The sequence below is a fragment of the Berghia stephanieae genome, chromosome 14 (assembly GCF_034508935.2).
Source record: "Berghia stephanieae isolate SIO BIC M18660-M18661 chromosome 14, UCSD_Bste_1.3, whole genome shotgun sequence".
NCBI classification, from domain to species: Eukaryota; Metazoa; Mollusca; class Gastropoda; order Nudibranchia; family Aeolidiidae; genus Berghia; species Berghia stephanieae.
Window position 1 is genome coordinate 29,444,286 of NC_088373.1, and position 21,923 is coordinate 29,466,208.

General features: G+C 34.7%; 1 protein-coding gene across 16 annotated transcripts in view; it reads left to right on the forward strand.

Annotated features, from left to right (window-relative positions):
- The window catches only part of LOC144959730 (protein Aster-B-like), an 80,299-nt gene that overhangs the window by 22,744 nt on the left and 35,632 nt on the right, over positions 1 to 21,923 (forward strand). For 14 of the 16 annotated variants that reach the window (XM_078892426.1, XM_078892421.1, XM_078892419.1 and 11 more), the window contains 3 exons: positions 17,399 to 17,483; positions 18,902 to 19,005; positions 19,679 to 19,855. In XM_078892426.1, the coding sequence (XP_078748552.1) occupies positions 17,399 to 17,483; positions 18,902 to 19,005; positions 19,679 to 19,855 (366 nt within the window). Of the gene's footprint in view, positions 1 to 653; positions 758 to 15,664; positions 16,066 to 17,398; positions 17,484 to 18,901; positions 19,006 to 19,678; positions 19,856 to 21,923 lie in introns of those variants that run through there. The other 2 variants (XM_078892428.1, XM_078892427.1) reach the window with 2 other exon arrangements.

Genomic DNA, 21,923 nt, shown 5'->3' on the forward strand with positions numbered 1-21,923 from the left:
TTAATTTGCAATATAGGATGTGTCGTGTCGTATGAGGTCAACCCTGTTATAACCTATCACAACACTCCTTTTTATCTTTTAGCCAGAAATTCCTTTACTTCAAATTAAATATCAATCAATGAAAACAACCTCATTATTTCAAATTAGAAATAAATGTCCCACATTCAAGACTTCAATGAGGTCTGAATAAACATAAGATCAATGTCTTTTTAACCAGTTTAAAGTCATTTTAATTTAATCGATTAATTTTAAGTTTTGTTTTGTTTTGTTTTTTGGCCGAAAAAAATAAAGTGTTTAGCATTAATACTACAGATAGACAGTCAATCTGGTCACACAATTGTCATTCCACCTCCCGATTTAACTAAAACTCAGCGTGTGGACAGATAGACAGTCAATCTGGTCACACAATTGTCATTCCACCTCCCGATTTAACTAAAACTCAGCGTGTGGTTGACGGGATATTATCAGCTATTGTCACTCTCTTCTTTTCTTTTTCATTTCGCAGAACTCTCAAATACCTGACAGCCCCGTTATCCGTATCTTACTTTTTAAAATGGCTTTCTCAGTACACACACACACACACACACACATACCCACAAACACACACACACACACACATACACACGTATACTGATACTGATACTGATAGAGTGAAAACAAAGCACACTATCTGTCGAGTGGATTTTTTTCGATTTTCGAAAATAATACTAATAAACATCAAGTTTCTTATGGTGTTAGGACATGCAGTCGCTTAGTGGTTTGTTTTGATACGCCAGGTCAGGGGTCAAGCAATTTCAATGTTTTGGATTATTAAAAAAAAATCATTGTAAACGTTTTTTCAGTAATAACTGTGTTTAAATTTAATGATTTTGGATTATAAAAAGTATCTGTGTAAACGTTTTTTCAGTAATAACTATGTTTAAATTTAATGATTTTGGATTATAAAAAGTATCTGTGTAAACGTTTTTTCAGTAATAACTGTGTTTAAATTTAATTATTTTGGATTATAAAAAGTATCTGTGTAAACGTTTTTTTCAGTAATAACTATGTTTAAATTTAATTATTTTGGATTATAAAAAGTATCTGTGTAAACGTTTTTCAGTAATAACTGTGTTTAAATTTAATTATTTTGGATTATAAAAAGTATCTGTGTAAACGTTTTTTCAGTAATAACTGTGTTTAAATTTAATTATTTTGGATTATAAAAAGTATCTGTGTAAACGTTTTTTCAGTAATAACTGTGTTTAAATTTAATTATTTTGGATTATAAAAAGTATCTGTGTAAACGTTTTTTCAGTAATAACTGTGTTTAAATTTAATGATTTTGGATTATAAAAAGTATCTGTGTAAACGTTTTTTCAGTAATAACTGTGTTTAAATTTAATTATTTTGGATTATAAAAAGTATCTGTGTAAACGTTTTTTCAGTAATAACTGTGTTTAAATTTAATGATTTTGGATTATAAAAAGTATCTGTGTAAACGTTTTTTCAGTAATAACTGTGTTTAAATTTAATGATTTTGGATTATAAAAAGTATCTGTGTAAACGTTTTTTCAGTAATAACTGTGTTTAAATTTAATTATTTTGGATTATAAAAAGTATCTGTGTAAACGTTTTTTCAGTAATAACTATGTTTAAATTTAATGATTTTGGATTATAAAAAGTATCTGTGTAAACGTTTTTTCAGTAATAACTGTGTTTAAATTTAATTATTTTGGATTATAAAAAGTATCTGTGTAAACGTTTTTTCAGTAATAACTGTGTTTAAATTTAATTATTTTGGATTATAAAAAGTATCTGTGTAAACGTTTTTTCAGTAATAACTATGTTTAAATTTAATGATTTTGGATTATAAAAAGTATCTGTGTAAACGTTTTTTCAGTAATAACTATGTTTAAATTTAATTATTTTGGATTATAAAAAGTATCTGTGTAAACGTTTTTTCAGTAATAACTATGTTTAAATTTAATTATTTTGGATTATAAAAAGTATCAGTGTACGCGTTTTTTCAGTAATAACTGTGTTTAAATTTAGTTATTTTGGATTATAAAAAGTATCAGTGTAAACGTTTTTTCAGTAATAACTGTGTTTAAATTTAATTATGTGTGTCTATAGTATGTAGTGTGTGTAGACTAGGTATGTGTTTTGCCAGTTTTCCGGAAACGGATTATGGATTGATATTTTGGTGACCTGTCATTTATTTGTGGTATACATTTTAATTAAAGTACCAACACGTTCTACCCGCCACATCAATCATAACAACTCTCTCTCTCTCTCTCTCTATCTCTCTCTCTCTCTCTCTCTCTCTCGCTCTCGCTCTCTTTCACTCTCTCTCTCTCTCTCTCTCTCTCTCTCTCTCTCTCTCTCTCTCTCTCTCTCTCTCTCTCTCACACACACACACACACACACACAATTATGTTTAAGCTTTAATTTGTATAGATAGTATGCGCTTGGCGAAGAAGCTCATAACATTGCCATCCAGAAGTATAACGGACCAACACACACAACTGTGTGTATCCATGAACGTTTATAGTCAGGTTAATACAGTTCAGTGAGCATTACTCATAAACGCGGATGGCAAAAAAACAATAACAAAGGCTTGAGTGACGTCATCTTCGTTCTATCTATACATTAGCCTGATTGAATGAATTTATGGAGAACGAATCGGCCAACTGGTGGTTTGAATTAAATAACACCCTAAAGCTGGGGGACGCCATCTTCGTTCAATTCTCAACAGATTTAATCGGTATAGATAGTATGCGCTTGGCTAAGAAGCTCATAACATTGCCATCCGGAAGTATAAAAGACCAACACACAAACTCTGTGTATCCATGAACGTTTATAGTCTGGTTAATACAGTTTAGTGAGAACAACTCACAAACGCGGATGGCAAAAACAATAACAAAGGCCTGAGTGACGTCATCTGCATACTATCTATATTATACCATCGACAGCTTAATTCACTCAATCCTAGAAGTTTTTGCTATTTTTCAAAATTGGAAAAAAAAAATGGTATTAAAAATGAGCATGTACATAGATAGTTTTATTCAACTATCCTTAACATTCAAAAAATACAAAGCATTAGCTTTGATACTACGCTTATAATGTGCGGCTATGTAGTCTTGTGGTATGACACTCGCTTTCAGATCGGAAGGTCCTGGGTTCGAGCCTCGCGCTCGGCGCATAGTTGAGTCCTTGGAAAAGGCTCTTTACTCACATTCTCTCACCGTACTCAGGTGTAAAATGAGTACCTGGCCGTTAACAGCGTTGTCTTTGTCCGAAAAATTGTAATATCGCCTCACAGGCGTCATGTCCCGTCCTACATGTTAAATGTTGCTGTTGACCAGGGACCTCTTGTAAAGCGCTTTGAGCACATTTAGTCGATATTGCGCTATATAAAGCTCAATTAATTTTTTTTTAAATCTGTCTCAGAAAAAAATGTAATAAATAGGCATGGGGTAAAAGTAAACGGTGTAAACTACGGATATAGTCGGTGTTAGGGTTGAGTGAGTTCAGTACTTTCCCGTCACTCGAAGCAATCAGCTTGGAGCCTTCGTTAAAATACTTATAATATAGCCTGCCACGAAGACTTGTATTTCGACGTCTTTTATTTAGTTCTTAACTAGAGCCTTACTAGAGATTTTATATAGCGGGCATAGCGCAATCTCCACTAAATGTGCTCAAAGCGCTTTGCATATGGTCCCTGACAAACACGTAACATGTAGAACGAGACATAACGCCCCTGTTAGGCGAGATTACACTTTTTTTTTTTTTTCCGACAGAGACAACGCTGTTGACGGCCATAATTTTACACATGAGTAGGGTGAGAGAATGTGAGTAAAGAGTCTTCTCTAAGGACTCAACTATGCGCCGAGTGAGGCTCGAACTCATGACCTTACTATCCGAAAGCGAGCGTCATAACCCACAAGACCACATAGCCGCACACAATTGTGTGAGTTGATATGTTTAATTTGACTATCCGCGTTGTGAGTAATTGACCTCAACGCATATCATCGATAAATAAGGCTACAAAGTCGATATCGGTTAGGCGCTATGCGGTCAGGTAAAATATTCGCCTGCTGTTCTGCCTGCCTGATGAATCGTACCAAGTTGACTGCTTTTTGTAGCTTTTATTTTTTTTTTTTATAAAGTCTATTCGCGGGCTTTCAGTGAGAATTAATCACTCAGCTGGTGATGTAAAAGGCGACTAATGGTGTGTGATTCCCCCATCTTTGACTCACCTGGTCCTCCAGGTTGGGGGTTGGCAAAGGGTTAACACCCCTTTCCGTTAAACTCAAACCGTGACAGAAACGCAGACGGACAAACCAAATCCTTTTTTTTTAGCTTGGCCGACCGAAGAGTTTCTGGAATGACAGAATTTATGAAGGAATTAAAGAAGCTGATATACAGAGAAGTGGTAAGACCTGGAATGAGATTAAAAAGTTAGCTCAGGATAGAGAAGGATGGAAACTGTTTGTCTGTGGCCTATACCCTGACCCAGGGTGAAAAAGGCAATGATGATGATGATGATGATGATGGTGATGCTAAGTTCTATAACAGAGATCTGACTAACGTCAACGTCATTCGTTACGAATGTTACAAGAAGTCTATTCATTATTATAGGTTTAGATTGACAACAATGAATATAACTCTTGGGCCAAGCGCATCGTCTCTAGAATTTATCCATATATTCATTTCATTAGTTCGACGATAACTAACAGCAGCCTGCTATGAATCCATTAGCATACTTAGCTCTCTATCTGGTAATCAGAGTTTGTTTGTTTGTTTTTTTTTTTAAACTATCCATAGCTAGATTATTCACTCGTTTGTGTGTGTGTGTGTGTGTGTGTGTGTGAGTGTGTGTTTAAGAAGGGGTAGGGGGGGGGGGGGGGGTAAAAACGCGCGGAGTGGACGTTTGCTAGATGGTTTTATTTTGGTTAATTTAACGTTCAGTCATCGTTGTTGTTGTAGTTTTTATTATTATTATTATTATTATTATTATTATATTATTATTATTTATTATTATTATTATTATATTATTATTATTATTATTATTATTATTATTATTATTATTATTATTATTATTATTATTATTATTATTATTACCACCATTACATTATTTTTTATTAAAGTTGTCTTCTTTACCGTTTCTCACACAATTCTAAACACGGCTGAGTTGCTCCCAATCCATAATGTGTTAGAATGTAGAATGAGAAAAAGATAAAAGAAAACATCGGGTATGATCAATAATCGCATATTATAACAAACGAATAGACTCGGGTAAAAACTATCTATAATGTTTCTTTTGAACTGTGTATTGTGTTGTGTTGTTGTGTTGTCGTGTGTTGTGTTGACACAACGCGTGTCGGTTTCATTGTTATCATTGGTGTTTCGTGTCATGTCAATAATGGGATCCGATAGGTATCGTTTAGTTGTTACAATTCAATTGCGTGGACTTTGTAAATAATATAATAATATAATAATATAATAATATAATAATAATAATAATAATAATAATAATAATAATAATAATAATAATAATAATAATAATAATAATATAATAATAATATAATAATAATAATAATAAAATAATAATAATAAATAATAATAATAATAATAATAATAATAATAATAATAATAATAATAATAATAATAATAATAAATAATATAATAATAATAATAATAATAATATAATAATAATAATGAATAATATAATAATATAATAATAATAATAATAATAATATAATAATAATAATAATAATAATAATAATAATAATATAATATATAATATAATAATAATATAATAATATATAATAATAATAATAATAATAATAATAATATATAATATATAATAATAATATATATAATAATAATATAATAATAATAATAATATATAAAATATATTAATATATAATTGATATAATAATAATAAATTACACTGATATGGCGCCTTTCCCTGTCTGTACAAGCTCAAGTCGCTTTATATGATCTCTCTCTCTCTCTCTCTCTCTCTCTCTCTCTCTCTCTCTCTCTCTCTCTCTCTCTCTCTCTCTCTCTCTCTCTACCATAAAAAAAAAAAATAAATAAAAAATAAAAAAAAATTATCCGCTTACGAAGTTTCGGAGCAGCAGCCGCCTCGCCCCCTCTCGGTTTGGTTTCAATAATTATTTGGGTTGACTGATGACATTTTGAAGTGACCTACTTAATTATTTAATATTATTGTGTTTTTATTCCTAGTAGTCTAATTACCTCTCGGGCGTGAGTGTTAAAACGTGTAACACGTGTTGTGTTGTTATGGTGTGTTTACGATAAATTATTAGTCTTGAACAAACATAAATGAAAAAAAAAAAAAAACAACAAAAAAAACCCGCTTCGATTAAACCCCCCCCCCCCCCCAAAAAAAAAAAACAACAAAAAAAAAACCAACAAAACAGAAAAAAACATGTACCAAATACTGAGTGTTCCGGACTCAAACCCTTCTACAGCCAATATATTTTTTAAAAACCCATTAAAAATATACCATTTAAAATCCAGACAAACGACAGATAAATATTTGGCATGGCTGTCATCAAGTAAAAGGGTCCCTTATATTATTATGTAAACAGCCGTGCCAAATTGTGTTTGTTTTATGCCGTTTGTCTTGATTTTATGTGATGCATTATTAATGTTTTGTTTTTATTGTTTCTTTCTTTTTTTTGTGTATATATTGGCTGAAGAAGAAGGGTTTTGAGCACGAAACGTTCCGTGTTTGTCTCCATTTTCTTTTTTCGAAGTTGTTTTATTCATTATTATTTTTTTTTTTCATTACATCCGCATTTGTGAGTGATTCTCACTAAACTGTATTAACCAGACTATAAAATTTCATGGTTACTTATAGATAGTATGCAGATGACGTCACTCAGGCCTTTGTTATTGTTTTTGCCATCCGCGTTTGTGAGTTGTTCTCACTAAACTGTATTAACCAGGCTATAAAAGTTCATGGTTACATAGAGTTTGTGTGTTGGTCCGTTATACTTCCGGATGGCAATGTTGTGAACTCCTTGGCCAAGCGCATTCTATCTATAGTTTTGTATGTTGGTCCTATATACTTCCGGATGGCAATGTTGTGAGCTTCTTTGCCAAGCGCATACTATCTATAAATAGTATGAAGTTGACGTCACTCAGGTGTTTGTTATTGCTTTTTGCCATCCGAGTTTATGAGTAATTTCTCACGAAATTGTATGAACCAGACTATAAAATTTCAAGGTACACACCGTTTTGTGTGTTGATCCATTCTATTTCCGGATGGCAATGTTGTTAGCTTCAAAGCCAAGCGCATACTATCTATATAATGTACCAACGCATACAACTGTGTACAGCCTAAAACGTTTATAGTTCGAAGATGACGTCACTCAGGCCTTTGTTATTGTTTTTGCCATCCGCGTTTGTGAGTTGTTCTCACTAAACTGTATTAACCAGACTATAAAAGTTCATGGTTACACAGAGTTTGTGTGTTGGTCCGTTATACTTCCGGATGGCAATGTTGTGAACTCCTTGGCCAAGCGCATCCTATCTATAGTTTTGTATGTTGGTCCTATAGATAGTATGCAGATGACGTCACTCAGGCCTTTGTTATTGTTTTTGCCATCCGCGTTTGTGAGTTGTTCTCACTAAACTGTATTAACCAGACTATAAAAGTTCATGGTTACACAGAGTTTGTGTGTTGGTCCGTTATACTTCCGGATGGCAATGTTGTTTACTCCTTGGCCAAGCGCAATCTATCTAGATACTTCCGGATGGCAATGTTGTGAGCTTCTTTGCCAAGCGCATACTATCTATAAATAGTATGAAGTTGACGTCACTCAGGTGTTTGTTATTGCTTTTTGCCATCCGCGTTTATGAGTAATTTCTCACGAAATTGTATGAACCAGACTATAAAATGTCAAGGTACACACAGTTTTGTGTGTTGGTCCATTCTATTTCCGGATGGCAATGTTGTTAGCTTCAAAGCCAAGCGCATACTATCTATATAATGTACCAACGCATACAACTGTGTACAGCCTAAAACGTTTATAGATAGTTCGAAGATGACGTCACTCAGGCCTTATTATTGTTTTTGCCATCCGCGTTTGTGAGTTGTTCTCACTAAACTGTATTAACCAGACTATAAAAGTTCATGGTTACACCGAGTTTGTGTGTTGGTCCGTTATACTTCCGGATGGCAATGTTGTGAACTCCTTGGCCAAGCGCATTCTATCTATAGTCTGATTAATGCAATTTTGTGAGAACTACTCATAAAAATGGGGGGGGGGGGGCAAAAAAAAACAAACAAAACAAACAAAAAACAAAACAAAACAAAGATCTGAGTGACGTCAATTCCGTTCATTCTGTTATTGAGGGTATGCAGTTATAACATTCCTCGGGATCCACTTGGTTAAGAAGCTCACAACTTTGTTTCTTTTTGCGGTGTGGGAGTGGGTGGGGGGGGGGGGGGGGTTGTTTGTTTAGAATGTGAGGATTTATATTATGTTTAACGCCATAATGAATTAGGCATTAACCCCAATTTATTTTCATAATTGTGGCTAGATAGTATGCGCTTGGCTAAGAAACTCACAACACCGCCATCCGGAAGTATAACGGACCAACACACAACACTGTGTGAGCGTTTATAGTCAGGTTAATACAGTTCAGTGAGCATTACTCATAAACGCGGATGGCAAAAAAGAAAAAAAAAACAATAACAAAGACATGAGTGATGTCATCTTCGAACTATCTATAAATGCAATTCCTAGCATCCTGTTTATTCCGGCGCAAAACCGTTTTTAAGTGCAATGTTTCATCATCATCATCATTGCCTTTTTCACCCTGGGTCAAGGTATAGGCCACAGACAAACAGTTTCCATCCTTCTCTATCCTGAGCCAACTTTTTTATCTCATTCCAGGTCTTACCACTTCTCTGTATATCAGCTTCTTTAATTCTTCTCCATGTTCCTCGTGGCAATGTTTGACTGAATTTATTTTAGTCGGTGTGTAAGTCCCCACTCCTCGCCGTGTTAGCCCACATTCTCTGAGATGATAATCCGATGCGAGTGAATTTAATCGGTGTGTAAGTCCTCGCAGTGTTTTAACCCACATGTCTATGATGATAAATCCTTGCGATGTGTGAGAGGGATTACACAACGTGTTGTTTTAATCTCCCCCCCCCCCCCCCCAACACACACACACACACTCACACTCACCCCAACCGGCGTGTCAATTAATATGTCCCAAAATGTCACTCACCGCTTCAGTATGGAAGGTACGAAATTGACGTAACTCTGCTCTTTGTCATTGTTTATAGCCATCCATTTTTATGAGTACCCGTTTTCACTAAATTGTATATATTCAAGATTAAGGTTACTCATCGTGATGTGTGTTAGTGCGTTATATTCGGCTGGCCGTGGTTGTGAGTTTTTTTTTTTTGTTGTTTTTTTTTTTTAACTAAACATATAGATAGAACGTAGATGACGTCATTCAGGCCTTTGTTATTATTTTTTGCCATCCGCGTTTGTGAGTTGTTCTCACTAAACTGTATTAACCAGACTATAAAAGTTCATGGTTACACAGAGTTTGTGTGTTGGTCCGTTTTACTTCCGGATGGCAATGTTGTGAACTCCTTGGCCAAGCGCATTCTATCTATAGATAGAACGTAGATGACGTCATTCAGGCCTTTGTTATTATGTTTTGCCATCCGCGTTTGTGAGTAATTCTCACTAAACTGTATTAACCAGACTATAAACGTTTAAGGTTACACATAGTTTTGTGTGTTGGTCCGTTATACTTCCGGATGGCAATATTGTGAACTTCTTAGCCAAGCGCATACTATCTATACTATCAATGCTACATTGTGGTTTGTCCAAGTGTAACGAGGACGGTCTATCTTATGTATATTCAGGCTTTCGTCCCAATAGATAGTATGCAGATGACGTCACCCAGGCCTTTGTTATTGTTTTTGCCATCCGCGTTTGTGAGTTGTTCTCACTAAACTGTATGAAGCAGACTATCAAAGTTCATGGTTACACAGAGTTTGTGTGTTGGTCCGTTATACTTCCGGATGGCAATGTTGTGAACTCCTTGGCCAAGCGCATTCTATCTATAGACTGCACGGTTACGGTAACACATAGTTTGTGTGTCGGTTATGCTTATTTTGGGTGGCACAACTGGTGAGCCTTTTACTTAACTGCATACAAAGATTACCGTATTGTGAAATAACCACATCTTAATTTTTTTTTTTTTTTTTTGGACCAGAAAATTCGTTCCTTCAAATATCGATCGATTAAAAAGTCAAAAGCTCTCAAACCTGGGACTTCAAGGAGGTCCAATTTGTTGTTTAATGTGTTTTTTTTAACCATTTTATTATTATTATTATTATTATTATTATTATTATTATTATTATTATTATTATTTATTATTATTATTATTATTATTTTATATTATTATATTATTATTATTCTACTACTACTACTACTCACTACTACTTACTCTACTACTACTACTACTACTATACTACTAACTACTACTACTACACTACTACTACATACTACTACTACTTACTTACTATACTTCAACTACTACTACACTACTAACTACTACTACTACTATCTACTACATACTACTACTACTACTACTACTACATACTACTACTACTACTACTACTACTACTACTACTACTACTACTACTACTACTATACTACTACTACTATCTACTACTACTACTTACTACTCTCTATCTCTCTTCTATCTTCTTCTTCTTCTTCTTCTTTCTTCTTCTTCTTCTTCTTCTTCTTCTTCTTCTTCTTCTTCTTTCTTCTTCTTCTTCTTCTTCCTTCTCTTCTTCTACTTTATTCTTACTTCTATCTCTATTTCTTTCTTCTTCTTCTTCTTCTTCTTTCTTCTTCTTCTTCTTCTTCTTCTTCTTCTTCTTCTTCTTCTTCTTCTTCTTCTTCTTCTTCTTCTTCTTCTTCTTCTTCTTCTTCTTCTTCTTCTTCTTCTTCTTCTTCTTCTTCTTCTTCTTCTTTCTTCTTCTTCTTCTTCTTCTTCCTTCTTCTTCTTCTTCTCTTCTTCTTCTTCTTCTTCTTCTTTCTCTTCTTTCTTCTTCTCTTCTTCTTTTCTTCTTCTTCTTTCTTCTTCTTCTTCTTCTTCTTCTTCTTCTTCTTCTTCTTCTTCTTCTTCTTCTTCTTCTTCTTCTTTTCTTCTTCTTTCTTCTTCTTCTTTTCTTCTTCTTCTTCTTCTTCTTCTTCTTTCTTCTTCTTCTTCTTCTTCTTCTTCTTCTTCTTCTTCTTCTTCTTCTTCTTCTTCTTCTTCTCTTCTTCTTCTTCTTCTTCTTTCTTCTTCTCTTCTTCTTCTTCTTCTTCTTCTTCTTCTTCTTCTTCTTCTTCTTCTTCTTCTTCTTCTCTTCTTCTTCTTCTTCTTCTTCTTCTTCTTCTTCTTCTTCTTCTTCTTCTTCTTCTTTTCTTCTTCTTCTTTCTTTTTCTTCTTCTTCTTCTTCTTCTTTCTTCTTCTTCTTCTTCTCTTTCTTCTTCTTCTTCTTCTTCTTCTTCTTCTTCTTTCTTCTTCTTCTTCTTCTTCTTTTATTTCTTCTTCTTTTCTTACTTATTCTTTTTTTTTATTATTTTTTTTATTTTCTTTTATTTTTTTTTTTTTACTTTTTTTTATTATTTTTTTTATTTTATTTTATTTATTTTATTTTTTTTATTATTATTATTATTATTATTATTATATTATTAATTATTATTATTATTGTTGTGTTTGACAGAATACCCCCACCACTACACCCACCCCACCACACACACACACACACACACACATACACACACACACACACACATACACACACACACACACACCCAAATCAGATCACGCAAAAACAATCAACCGATTCAATTGTATGAGCATGGTTCACTAAGCTCCCCTATGCCATGGTTGTACGTGTACAATAGATAGTATGCAGATGACGTCACTCAGGCCTTTGTTATTGTTTTTGCCATCCGCGTTTGTGAGTTGTTCTCACTAAACTGTATTAACCAGACTATAAAAGTGCATGGTTACACAGAGTTTGTGTGTTGGTCCGTTATACTTCCGGATGGCAATGTTGTGAACTCCTGGACAGCTTTTTGTTTTTTTGTTTTCGGTGATTTGCTAAACTTTACTGAAGAGACAGATAGCTTTTGAACGGCCGTCTTGTTGTGTGCGTGTGTTTGTGCTATGAACAAATGCATTACTTCTCCTAGGGTTTTTGCGAGTGTGTTTAGATAATAATATATTACAATCGTTGTCACAACTTACTTCATTCATGGATATCGTATTATAATTATAACAATAATATTAATGTCTCGGGAGAACTTATTATCATTAGAAGTTACAGCAGTAATATTATAAGTGATGCGCAATAACTGTGATTTTTTGACGTTTTGGATTCATTCCACCTTCATGCAGCTCATCATTCTATGTTGTTTATAGTGTCCCCGTGTGTTTGCTTCTTTTTTTAATTGGGCTTTTATATAGCGCAATATCCACTAAATGTGCTCAAAGTGCTTTACAAGAGGTCCCTGGTCAACAGCAACATTTAACATGTAGGACGGGACATGCCGCCTGTTAGGCGCTATTACAATTTCTTTGATTTTTGTGGTTTATTCATGCTTAAGGCCTACGTTCTTTTTTTTTTTTTTTTGTTTAAATCCATGAATAGTTTGATTTTTTCGTTTATTTATTTATTTATTTATTTATTTATTTATTTTTTGTGTTCATTTATTTTTTATTATTATTATTGTTATTATTTTTTAATTTTTATATTTTATTTGTGATCAAAACTGTCCCATTCGCCGTTTTGGAGTCGCCCGTCCCGTGAGGAGATAACGAGTTCCAAGTTATGATAGAATGTATTAATTAGCAGTTTGTCTTGTGACATTGATCGTTCCATGGTGTAAAGGGTAACTTACTAACCGTCGGTGTAAAAGTGTGAGGCGGTCGTGTCTTGTATCAGGATAGCAAGTTAACGATTATGCGTTTGTGTCTTGTATTATGATAGCAAGTTAACGATTATGCGTTCGTGTCTTGTATTATGATAGCAAGTTAACGATTATGCGTTTGTACCTTGTATTGTGATAGCAAGTTAACGATTATGCGTTTGTGTACCTTGTATTTGATAGCAAGTTAACGATTATGCGTTTGTCCTTGTATTGTGATAGCAAGTTAACGATTATGCGTTGTGTCCTGTATTATGATAGCAAGTTAACGATTATGCGTTCGTGTCTTGTATTATGATAGCAAGTTAACGATTATGCGTTCGTGTCTTGTATTATGATAGCAAGTTAACGATTATGCGTTTGTACCTTGTATTGTGATAGCAAGTTAACGATTATGCGTTTGTGTCTTGTATTATGATAGCAAGTTAACGATTATGCGTTTGTACCTTGTATTATGATAGCAAGTTAACGATTATGCGTTTGTGTCTTGTATTATGATAGCAAGTTAACGATTATGCGTTCGTGTCTTGTATTATGATAGCAAGTTAACGATTATGCGTTCGTGTCTTGTATTATGATAGCAAGTTAACGATTATGCGTTTGTACCTTGTATTGTGATAGCAAGTTAACGATTATGCGTTTGTACCTTGTATTGTGATAGCAAGTTAACGATTATGCGTTTGTACCTTGTATTATGATAGCAAGTTAACGATTATGCGTTTGTACCTTGTATTGTGATAGCAAGTTAACGATTATGCGTTTGTACCTTGTATTGTGATAGCAAGTTAACGATTATGCGTTTGTACCTTGTATTGTGATAGCAAGTTAACGATTATGCGTTTGTACCTTGTATTGTGATAGCAAGTTAACGATTATGCGTTTGTACCTTGTATTGTGATAGCAAGTTAACGATTATGCGTTTGTACCTTGTATTATGATAGCAAGTTAACGATTATGCGTTTGTACCTTGTATTGTGATAGCAAATTAACGATTATGCGTTCGTGTCTTGTATTATGATAGCAAGTTAACGATTATGCGTTTGTACCTTGTATTATGATAGCAAGTTAACGATTATGCGTTCGTGTCTTGTATTATGATAGCAAGTTAACGATTATGCGTTTGTACCTTGTATTATGATAGCAAGTTAACGATTATGCGTTCGTGTCTTGTATTATGATAGCAAGTTAACGATTATGCGTTTGTGTCTTGTATTATGATAGCAAGTTAACGATTATGCGTTCGTGTCTTGTATTATGATAGCAAGTTAACGATTATGCGTTCGTGTCTTGTATTATGATAGCAAGTTAACGATTATGCGTTCGTGTCTTGTATTATGATAGCAAGTTAACGATTATGCGTTCGTGTCTTGTATTATGATAGCAAGTTAACGGTCACGTTCCCAACCTACAGCGATTGACGAATATGACGAGAAAGAAAACGGAGATCTGTCCTACGAATTGGAGATAAGTAATTGGATTCAATAGTCTGATGTCACGTCGCCCAGCAACGGCAGCCATTGTGGTTCTAAACAAAAGAAAATCGGTACTTTTTATTCTTCATGCTGGCTATAACTTTTCTTATGTCTTGTGATCAGAATGTGTAAAAGTCAAAACATGATCGGACTTATGTTTTTTTCCCCCTCTGAATGCGCTTTTAAGCTCGTCAGAGAAATATTTCATAAGGGCGTCCGCCATTGTTCCAATAGTTTAGACCCAGTTACTAAGTTACCGTGCGTCATTGCGAGGGAAGTGACGTTACGACTGTTGAAGCATATTGAGCGCTAATCAACTGGACACACCTCATATAGAAAACACATTATACAGACCGCCCTCATCCCACAAGGTACCATTGGTGCTATATGTTTAGTTGAAAAAGAGGACGGATCTTCGTTTTCTTCCACATCGTTCGTCGATTTCTGTAGGTTGGGAAGCGAATCGTTTACTTGCTATTGCCATAATGTTGACCTACCAGACCGACACAAGCATTCCAATACAATTCATGATAAGTCCAGATTACACAAATTCGCTCCAAATGGCCTTGGGTCTTTTTTAAAAATTATTTTTATTCACTTTATTCATTTTTCCAAGATTTTATAAATATTTTGGACGTATAAGATTAGGATACTTTTCTCTGGCTCAATCCTGGACGTATATAACTCTTTAATTCTCTCTCTCTCTCTCTCTCTCTCTCTCTCTCTCTCTCTCTCTCTCTCTCTCTCTCTCTCTCTCTCTCTCTCTCTCACTCTCTCTCTCTCTCTCTTGCTCTCTCTCTCTCTCGCTCTCTCACTCTCTCTCTCGCTCTCTCTCACTCTCTCTCTCTCTCTCTCTCTCTCTTATATATATATATATATATATATATATATATATATATATATATATATATATATAGTGATTTTCCCCCCAAGAAATCCTATCAATTATAACCAAAAAAAAACAAAAACAAAACAAAAAGAGAGAGGAGAGAGAGAGAGAGAGAGAGAGAGAGAGAGAGAGAGAGAGAGAGAGAGAGAGAGAGAGAGGGAGGGTGGGGGGGAAACCTACATTTCGCCTTATTACACCCATTCCAAGTGTTCCGAAACAAATTGGAGAGTGTGACACCATTCCAGGCCAAACGATGTGATTATATAGATTTAATTATACATTAATATACTGTGGAATCACTTGTCGCCGATTGTTTCCCATAGTTGAATCAAACAGCGTGACTTACTATATAATGAAGACAACTCCTATAAAACAACATTTCTTGGGGATTGAAGAATTTCGACAAATAAAATATTCAAAATTCACAACTTCCAAGAACTCCAACATGAAGGCCCAACTAATTGTGAGGCACTACCACTATGATTGAACATTGCCTTTATTAGCCAAGGGAGTGAGTGGAGTGGGTATTGAAAGCATTTACTTCAATACACTTAAGTAAGGAAAAAGCCAAGGCTTTGTCATGTACCCGGGCATCATGAGCGGCGTGCCCGCCCCCAGCCACGAAAGCATCGCCTCCACCTCGGAGGCTGTGGGCAAAGGCATCAAGATATTGGCCGACAGGACGAGTCGGATTACGTCCCTGGTCAGTCAAATGTCACAGGTGGGTTGTAGGTATATCTCTGTCTGTCAGGGGTGCAGATCAATCTGGTCTCTGGTCATTTCCTAGTCGTTTCTATCTCACACTGATAATAACACGCCGGCATCCTTTGTACCGTCTCCTGACCTCCCATAGTCGGCTTGTTGTGTACTTCTATCCCCCTGTATCTGTTTTTTTTTTTCAATTTGCTTTCTGTCTTTGTCTTCGAATGGGATTAATTGGTTTTGTCCTGACCCTGGTCAGAGTTATTGGCTGGGTGATAAACAGTCGAATGTATAGTTTTAGTTTTGGGAGATGATATTTTATTTTTTCCCTTGTAAATCATCTCTCTGTTATGTATTGTATTGTTTTTGTTTCACATATAATTTGTAAACATTTGAGTGTGTTCCTCTTAGCGGAGACATGTACTTGTGTCTGGATGAGACATTTAGGTACACTGATAGTGTGCTCTTGGAATCTACATATATGTTCAAATAGGGAATATATATGTTCCCTATTTGAGTTAATTCCCCTTTGTCTTCCTTTTTCTTGGTACTGTAATTGTAATTCTATAACTTTTTACTACTCCATTTCCTTTGTTTTTACTGGCGCTGATATGACTTTATTGGATTGCAAGCGCAGTAAAACCCATAAAAACATACACATAAACCTTCGTAAACTCAACTCGTATCAGAGTTGCCAACCGGTATGATTTCTTTTGTGTGACCTCTATCTTTTTGGAAATGGTTTCACGTCAGGGTGAATCGGCTGTCAAAAACTGACTATAAAGGAAACGTAATCAAACGATTGACTTTTTTTTTTCTTGTTGACCAAAGAACACATCTGTTGTTCCCACGAAGCATGTACACTTTATCTAAATTTTATATTTTTGGCTATAAATTCATAAATTTAATTTTTATCGTCTGAATTATCCCAACAAGATACTGTTACTTTTTGTTGTTTTGTTTGTTTTTTTTTTTGTTTTTTTTTTGGTTTTTAAATTTTTATTTGTTTTGATGTTTTGCTTCATTAAAGCGGTGGGTCACACATTTATATTTGCATTGAAATCCCAAATATGAGAAAAATGAGAAGTTTGAGCAGTAAAATATGATGAATATAAATTATCGGCCTGTTTAAGTTTGTGACAAATTTTAAAATGAATCATAGATGTAGGGGGAGAGTCTTGAGGATTTTGTCTCCACCTAAATTTGGAGTAGAGGCACGAATGGCTGCTCAGAGTCGCAGCAATTTCCTGCAGGCTTGAGCGAATTTTGAGATTGTAGGTATTCCGATTGTGTCGGCAACTTATAAATTTATTTATTCATTTATTAAACAATTTCCTTTCTCTATTCAACAGATGATGAGCACAAAGTACAAATCTAGAAGTGACGATTTTAGACGAATGTTTAAGGATATACCCAGGGTTGAAAGGTTGATAGTCGGTGAGTCGGAATGGTAAAAAATAACAAAACAGATAATTATATATATATAATGCAAATTTTCACTCACATTTTTTTGGCCGAGACGACTCGTTTCTGTGTTTTTTACACTTCTTCAGTCGGCGTAATCCATTGTAATCTTGTAGGATTACAATGGATTACGCCGACTGAAGAAGTGTAAAAAACACAGCGAGTCGTCTCGGCCAAAAAAAATGTGAGTGAAAATTTGCATTATATATTAGCTCTAACCACCATTATCGAGCACTTTCGTACCTACAAGTACCCACCAACACTCATAAATATATATATATACATATATACATATATATATATATATATATATATATAAAATATTACGAACGTTGATCAGACCTATGAAGCATTAACCTTTGTTGCTTTTCCGACAATGGGGTCACAATCTTTTCTCTCTTTTCATCATTATGTTGCACTTTATAACTTTATGTAAGCAAATTGACTTTAAGTAAAGTATGGGCGCCATAGGAACAGTAGAACATTTTTTGATGAGATAATATTGTCTATAGTGTTTCATTCATCCCTATTTGTTCATAAAGGGGGAATCCGAAATGTCCACATTTTTCTATTTTTTGTTTTTGTTTATTGAATTGAAGTTTACATTCAATCTCACATTGTTATTTATGTCTTTGAGCTTCGAGCAGCAACGTTTACATGACCCAGTATTCTTATCAAGATTCAGATTCAGAACCCTATAGTCCGTTCCACAACCCGTGCTCACGCATTGACGTGTATATCTTCGCAACCATCAGATGGATTTTTATTGAAAATTGACCCGAACACTAGCATTGTTAGTGACATTAAGCCATTTTTTTTTTCACCGGGTACAGTACCATACTTTGTGATTTTTCTTCTTTACAGTATATAAAAACAAAACGGCGAGTGGTTGGATGGGAGCATCACCCTTGAATCATATACCTATGATGTTCGCATGGGTGTACGATCCGATAGTGATGTCGTTTCTTCTTCTCTTTACTAGCCTATCCTGCTTCTTTGGTTTGTGATTGTATTTTTGACAGGGGATATTTTTTTTTCTGTAAATCTTCTGCCTGTTTGTTCTTGGTTATTTATAATTTAGCTTATGATATCTTTAGGTTATGATTGTGATTGACATTTGTACTATTTTGGTTAGATTGCTTGTTTTTTTTTGTTTCAGCGGTCTCTCATATAACCTCAATTGTGTTGGAAGAGACCTAAAGCAACAAACAAAAAAACAAAAAAAAAACGAAGGGTCTGGGATGAGTGAACAGATTGCTCTTTTATGCATTTTAGACTATATTGTTTGCGGCAAATGTTTCACAAAGATGCCTTGAGTGATTTTCCTCCATTTTGGTTGTTTGCCACCTCAATCATTGATTGTGTGCACATTTTTAAAATCCTTTTTCCAGACTACTCGTGTGCCATGCAGAAAGACATTTTGGTCCAGGGAAGAATGTATGTGTCACAGAATTGGATCTGCTTCTATGCCAAAATATTCAACTGGGAAACGGCTGTGAGTTTTAGTCCTTGTTATCATCGCCATTTTGTTACGATTTCTATGTGATGTTTCGTGTTATTTTTGTTGCTGTTATTGTTTGTTTTTCTCATTGTTGTGGATATTTTAATGTATTTAAAAAAATGGTTTTTACAATTTGTAACCATCACCGATATCACCATTGTCATCAACATCATTATCTGCATGATTGTCATCGATCTACATCACCATCATCATCATCATCATCATCATCATCATCATCATCATCATCATACATATCATCATCATCATCATCACATCATCTCATCATCATCATCATCATTTCATCATCTCATCATCATCATCATCATCATACATCATCATCACTCATCACCATCACATCATCATCATCATCATCATCATCATCATCATCATCATCATCATCATCATCATCATCACGTCATCATCATCATCATCATCATCATCATCATCATCATCATCATCACCATCATCATCATCATCATCATCATCATCATCATCATCATCATCATCATCTCACATCAATCATCATATCATCATCATCATCACCATCATCATATCATCATCATCATCATCATCATATCATCATCATCATCATCATCATCATCATCATCATCGTCATCGTCATCATCATCACCACCATAATCAACATGATTCCCCCTCCAATCCATAGTTGGTGATACCCTGTAAAGACATAACAGCCATCACCAAAGAGAAAACAGCCCGAGTGATTCCAAACGCCATTCAGATCACAACGGACAGAGAACGATATTTCTTTACCTCTTTCGGAGCCAGGGACAAAACTTACATGATGCTCTTTAGGATATGGCAGAATGCTTTATTAGATCAGGTCAGTCTCTGTTTGTCATGTTTTGTATGTATGGATGTATGTATGTATGTATGTATGTATGTATGTATGTATGTATGTATGTATGTATGTATGTATGTATGTATGTATGTATGTTTATATGTATGATTAGTATGTATGTATGTATGTATGTGATGTTGTATGTATGATGATGTAGTATGTATGTATGTATGTATGTATGTATGTATGTATGTATGTAGTATGTTGTATGTATGATGTTGATGTTGTAGTATGTATGGATGTATGGTATGGATGGATGTATGATGTATGTAGATGGATGGATGGATGGATGTGTATGATGGATGGATGGATGTTGTATGGATGGTATGGATGTGGATGGATGGACGGAGGACGGATGGATGATATGGATGATTATGGATGTATGTATGTATGTATGATGTATGTATGTATGTATGTATGTATGTGTACAGGTATGTTTTGAGCATATTTATCAAAGTAGAATGAATTGAAAGCCTTAAGAGGCTGTGGACTTTACTGTAGAAAGTGTTGAATAACAATTGATTTAACTGCTTAAAAAAAATGAACAAAATATTTGGGACTCAAAACTCTTCCTCAGCCACAAAGTGGTGGTAAAATATAACCTTTTTAATTTTTATTTTTATTTTATACTTTCTGTTGGCGAAGGAAGGTTTTTTTTTTAAATGCTTCCCTTTTCAATACTTACATAGCAACATTTGGGATTGCATTGTTACCTTGGACAGTTCCTCTTATTGTTAGATAGCAGTAGTAGAAGTAAGCCTCGCAGTCCGAATGACGCTTGCTGAGAATTATGTGATTCAGTCATGGTCGATAAGTATAGCTGCTCTCTCCATCCATGTTGTTAATTGTTTCCATTGGTCACAGTTCTGGGCCAGAGTTTTGAGGCTGTCAAGATCTTGTTGTGACTTTAGTACAGAGGGCACTGCAATATTTCTTAGTTCTCCAGGGATTAATTCGGCCTCATCTGAATCCAGAAATGTCTGATATGTAGAGAGATCCTGGTTCAGGGTAGTTACTATTGATGTTGGTGTCTCCCTACATATTTGTTGCCATGAAGGAAATATTGTCATAGCAGTTTGGGCTGGGATGTTATTTCTTGGCGTCAGATGTGACCAAATAGCCTCCATCGCTGTTCTTTTATTATTGTACTCACGCGTTGGACCCTGTTTTTTGTCATAGGTATCACTATTTGTAATCGTCTCTGGCCAAGAGATTCCGATTATGCGACGAAATTGTTTGCGGTTTTATGAATCGAGACTTTCTAAGTTCTTTTTTGTGAGGCCCCAGGTTCCACAATTATATCTCAATGTTGGAATAATCAGTGCCTAATAAATCTGTATTCGTTCATTCTCACTGATTATGTTATTTCTATTCCATAAATTTTGGAGTTGGGTGAATGCATTGGTAGCCAGTTGCTTTCATTTTCTGATGTCTTCGTTTTCGTTGATCAAATTGCCTAGTTTACGTGCACTTTTCCATTCATTTCAATTTCTGTTGATTTTTGTATATTCTGTTTTGGATTGATCCACTTTCAGATTCCATGCTTCTAGGGTAGTTGATATTATTGGCGTGTATATTTTTGCTTGATTTTCTGATTCAAAGGTTAGGTCTGTATCATCTGCGTATATCAGTTCACGAGTGATCTTCTTTATTGGTTTGTAATTTTGGTCTTCGAACTTTCATGGCCGATTCGAGGTATATTGTGAATAGAATTGGACTCCAGCTGTTTTCTTGGGGGATCCAATTGAGTTGATATTGTTGTTTATTCTGTGCTGGATTTAAATTGTAATATTGTATTTGATAACGGGTATCTTATGAGCTTCACGTGATCTTTGTCCAAGAATAAGTCAAGGATTGATAACAACTTGGTTCTACATGTGGTGTCGGAACTTGTATCGATTCCAAGTATGGTAAATTCTTCCTTATATTTCTCCGTTCTGGCTTTCAGCCACCAATGGGCCCATACTATATCTGCAGTGCTTCTATCTCTTCTAAACCTGCTTTGCGATGGTGAAAGATATTCCTCTACCTTATCTCTAATTTTGTTGAG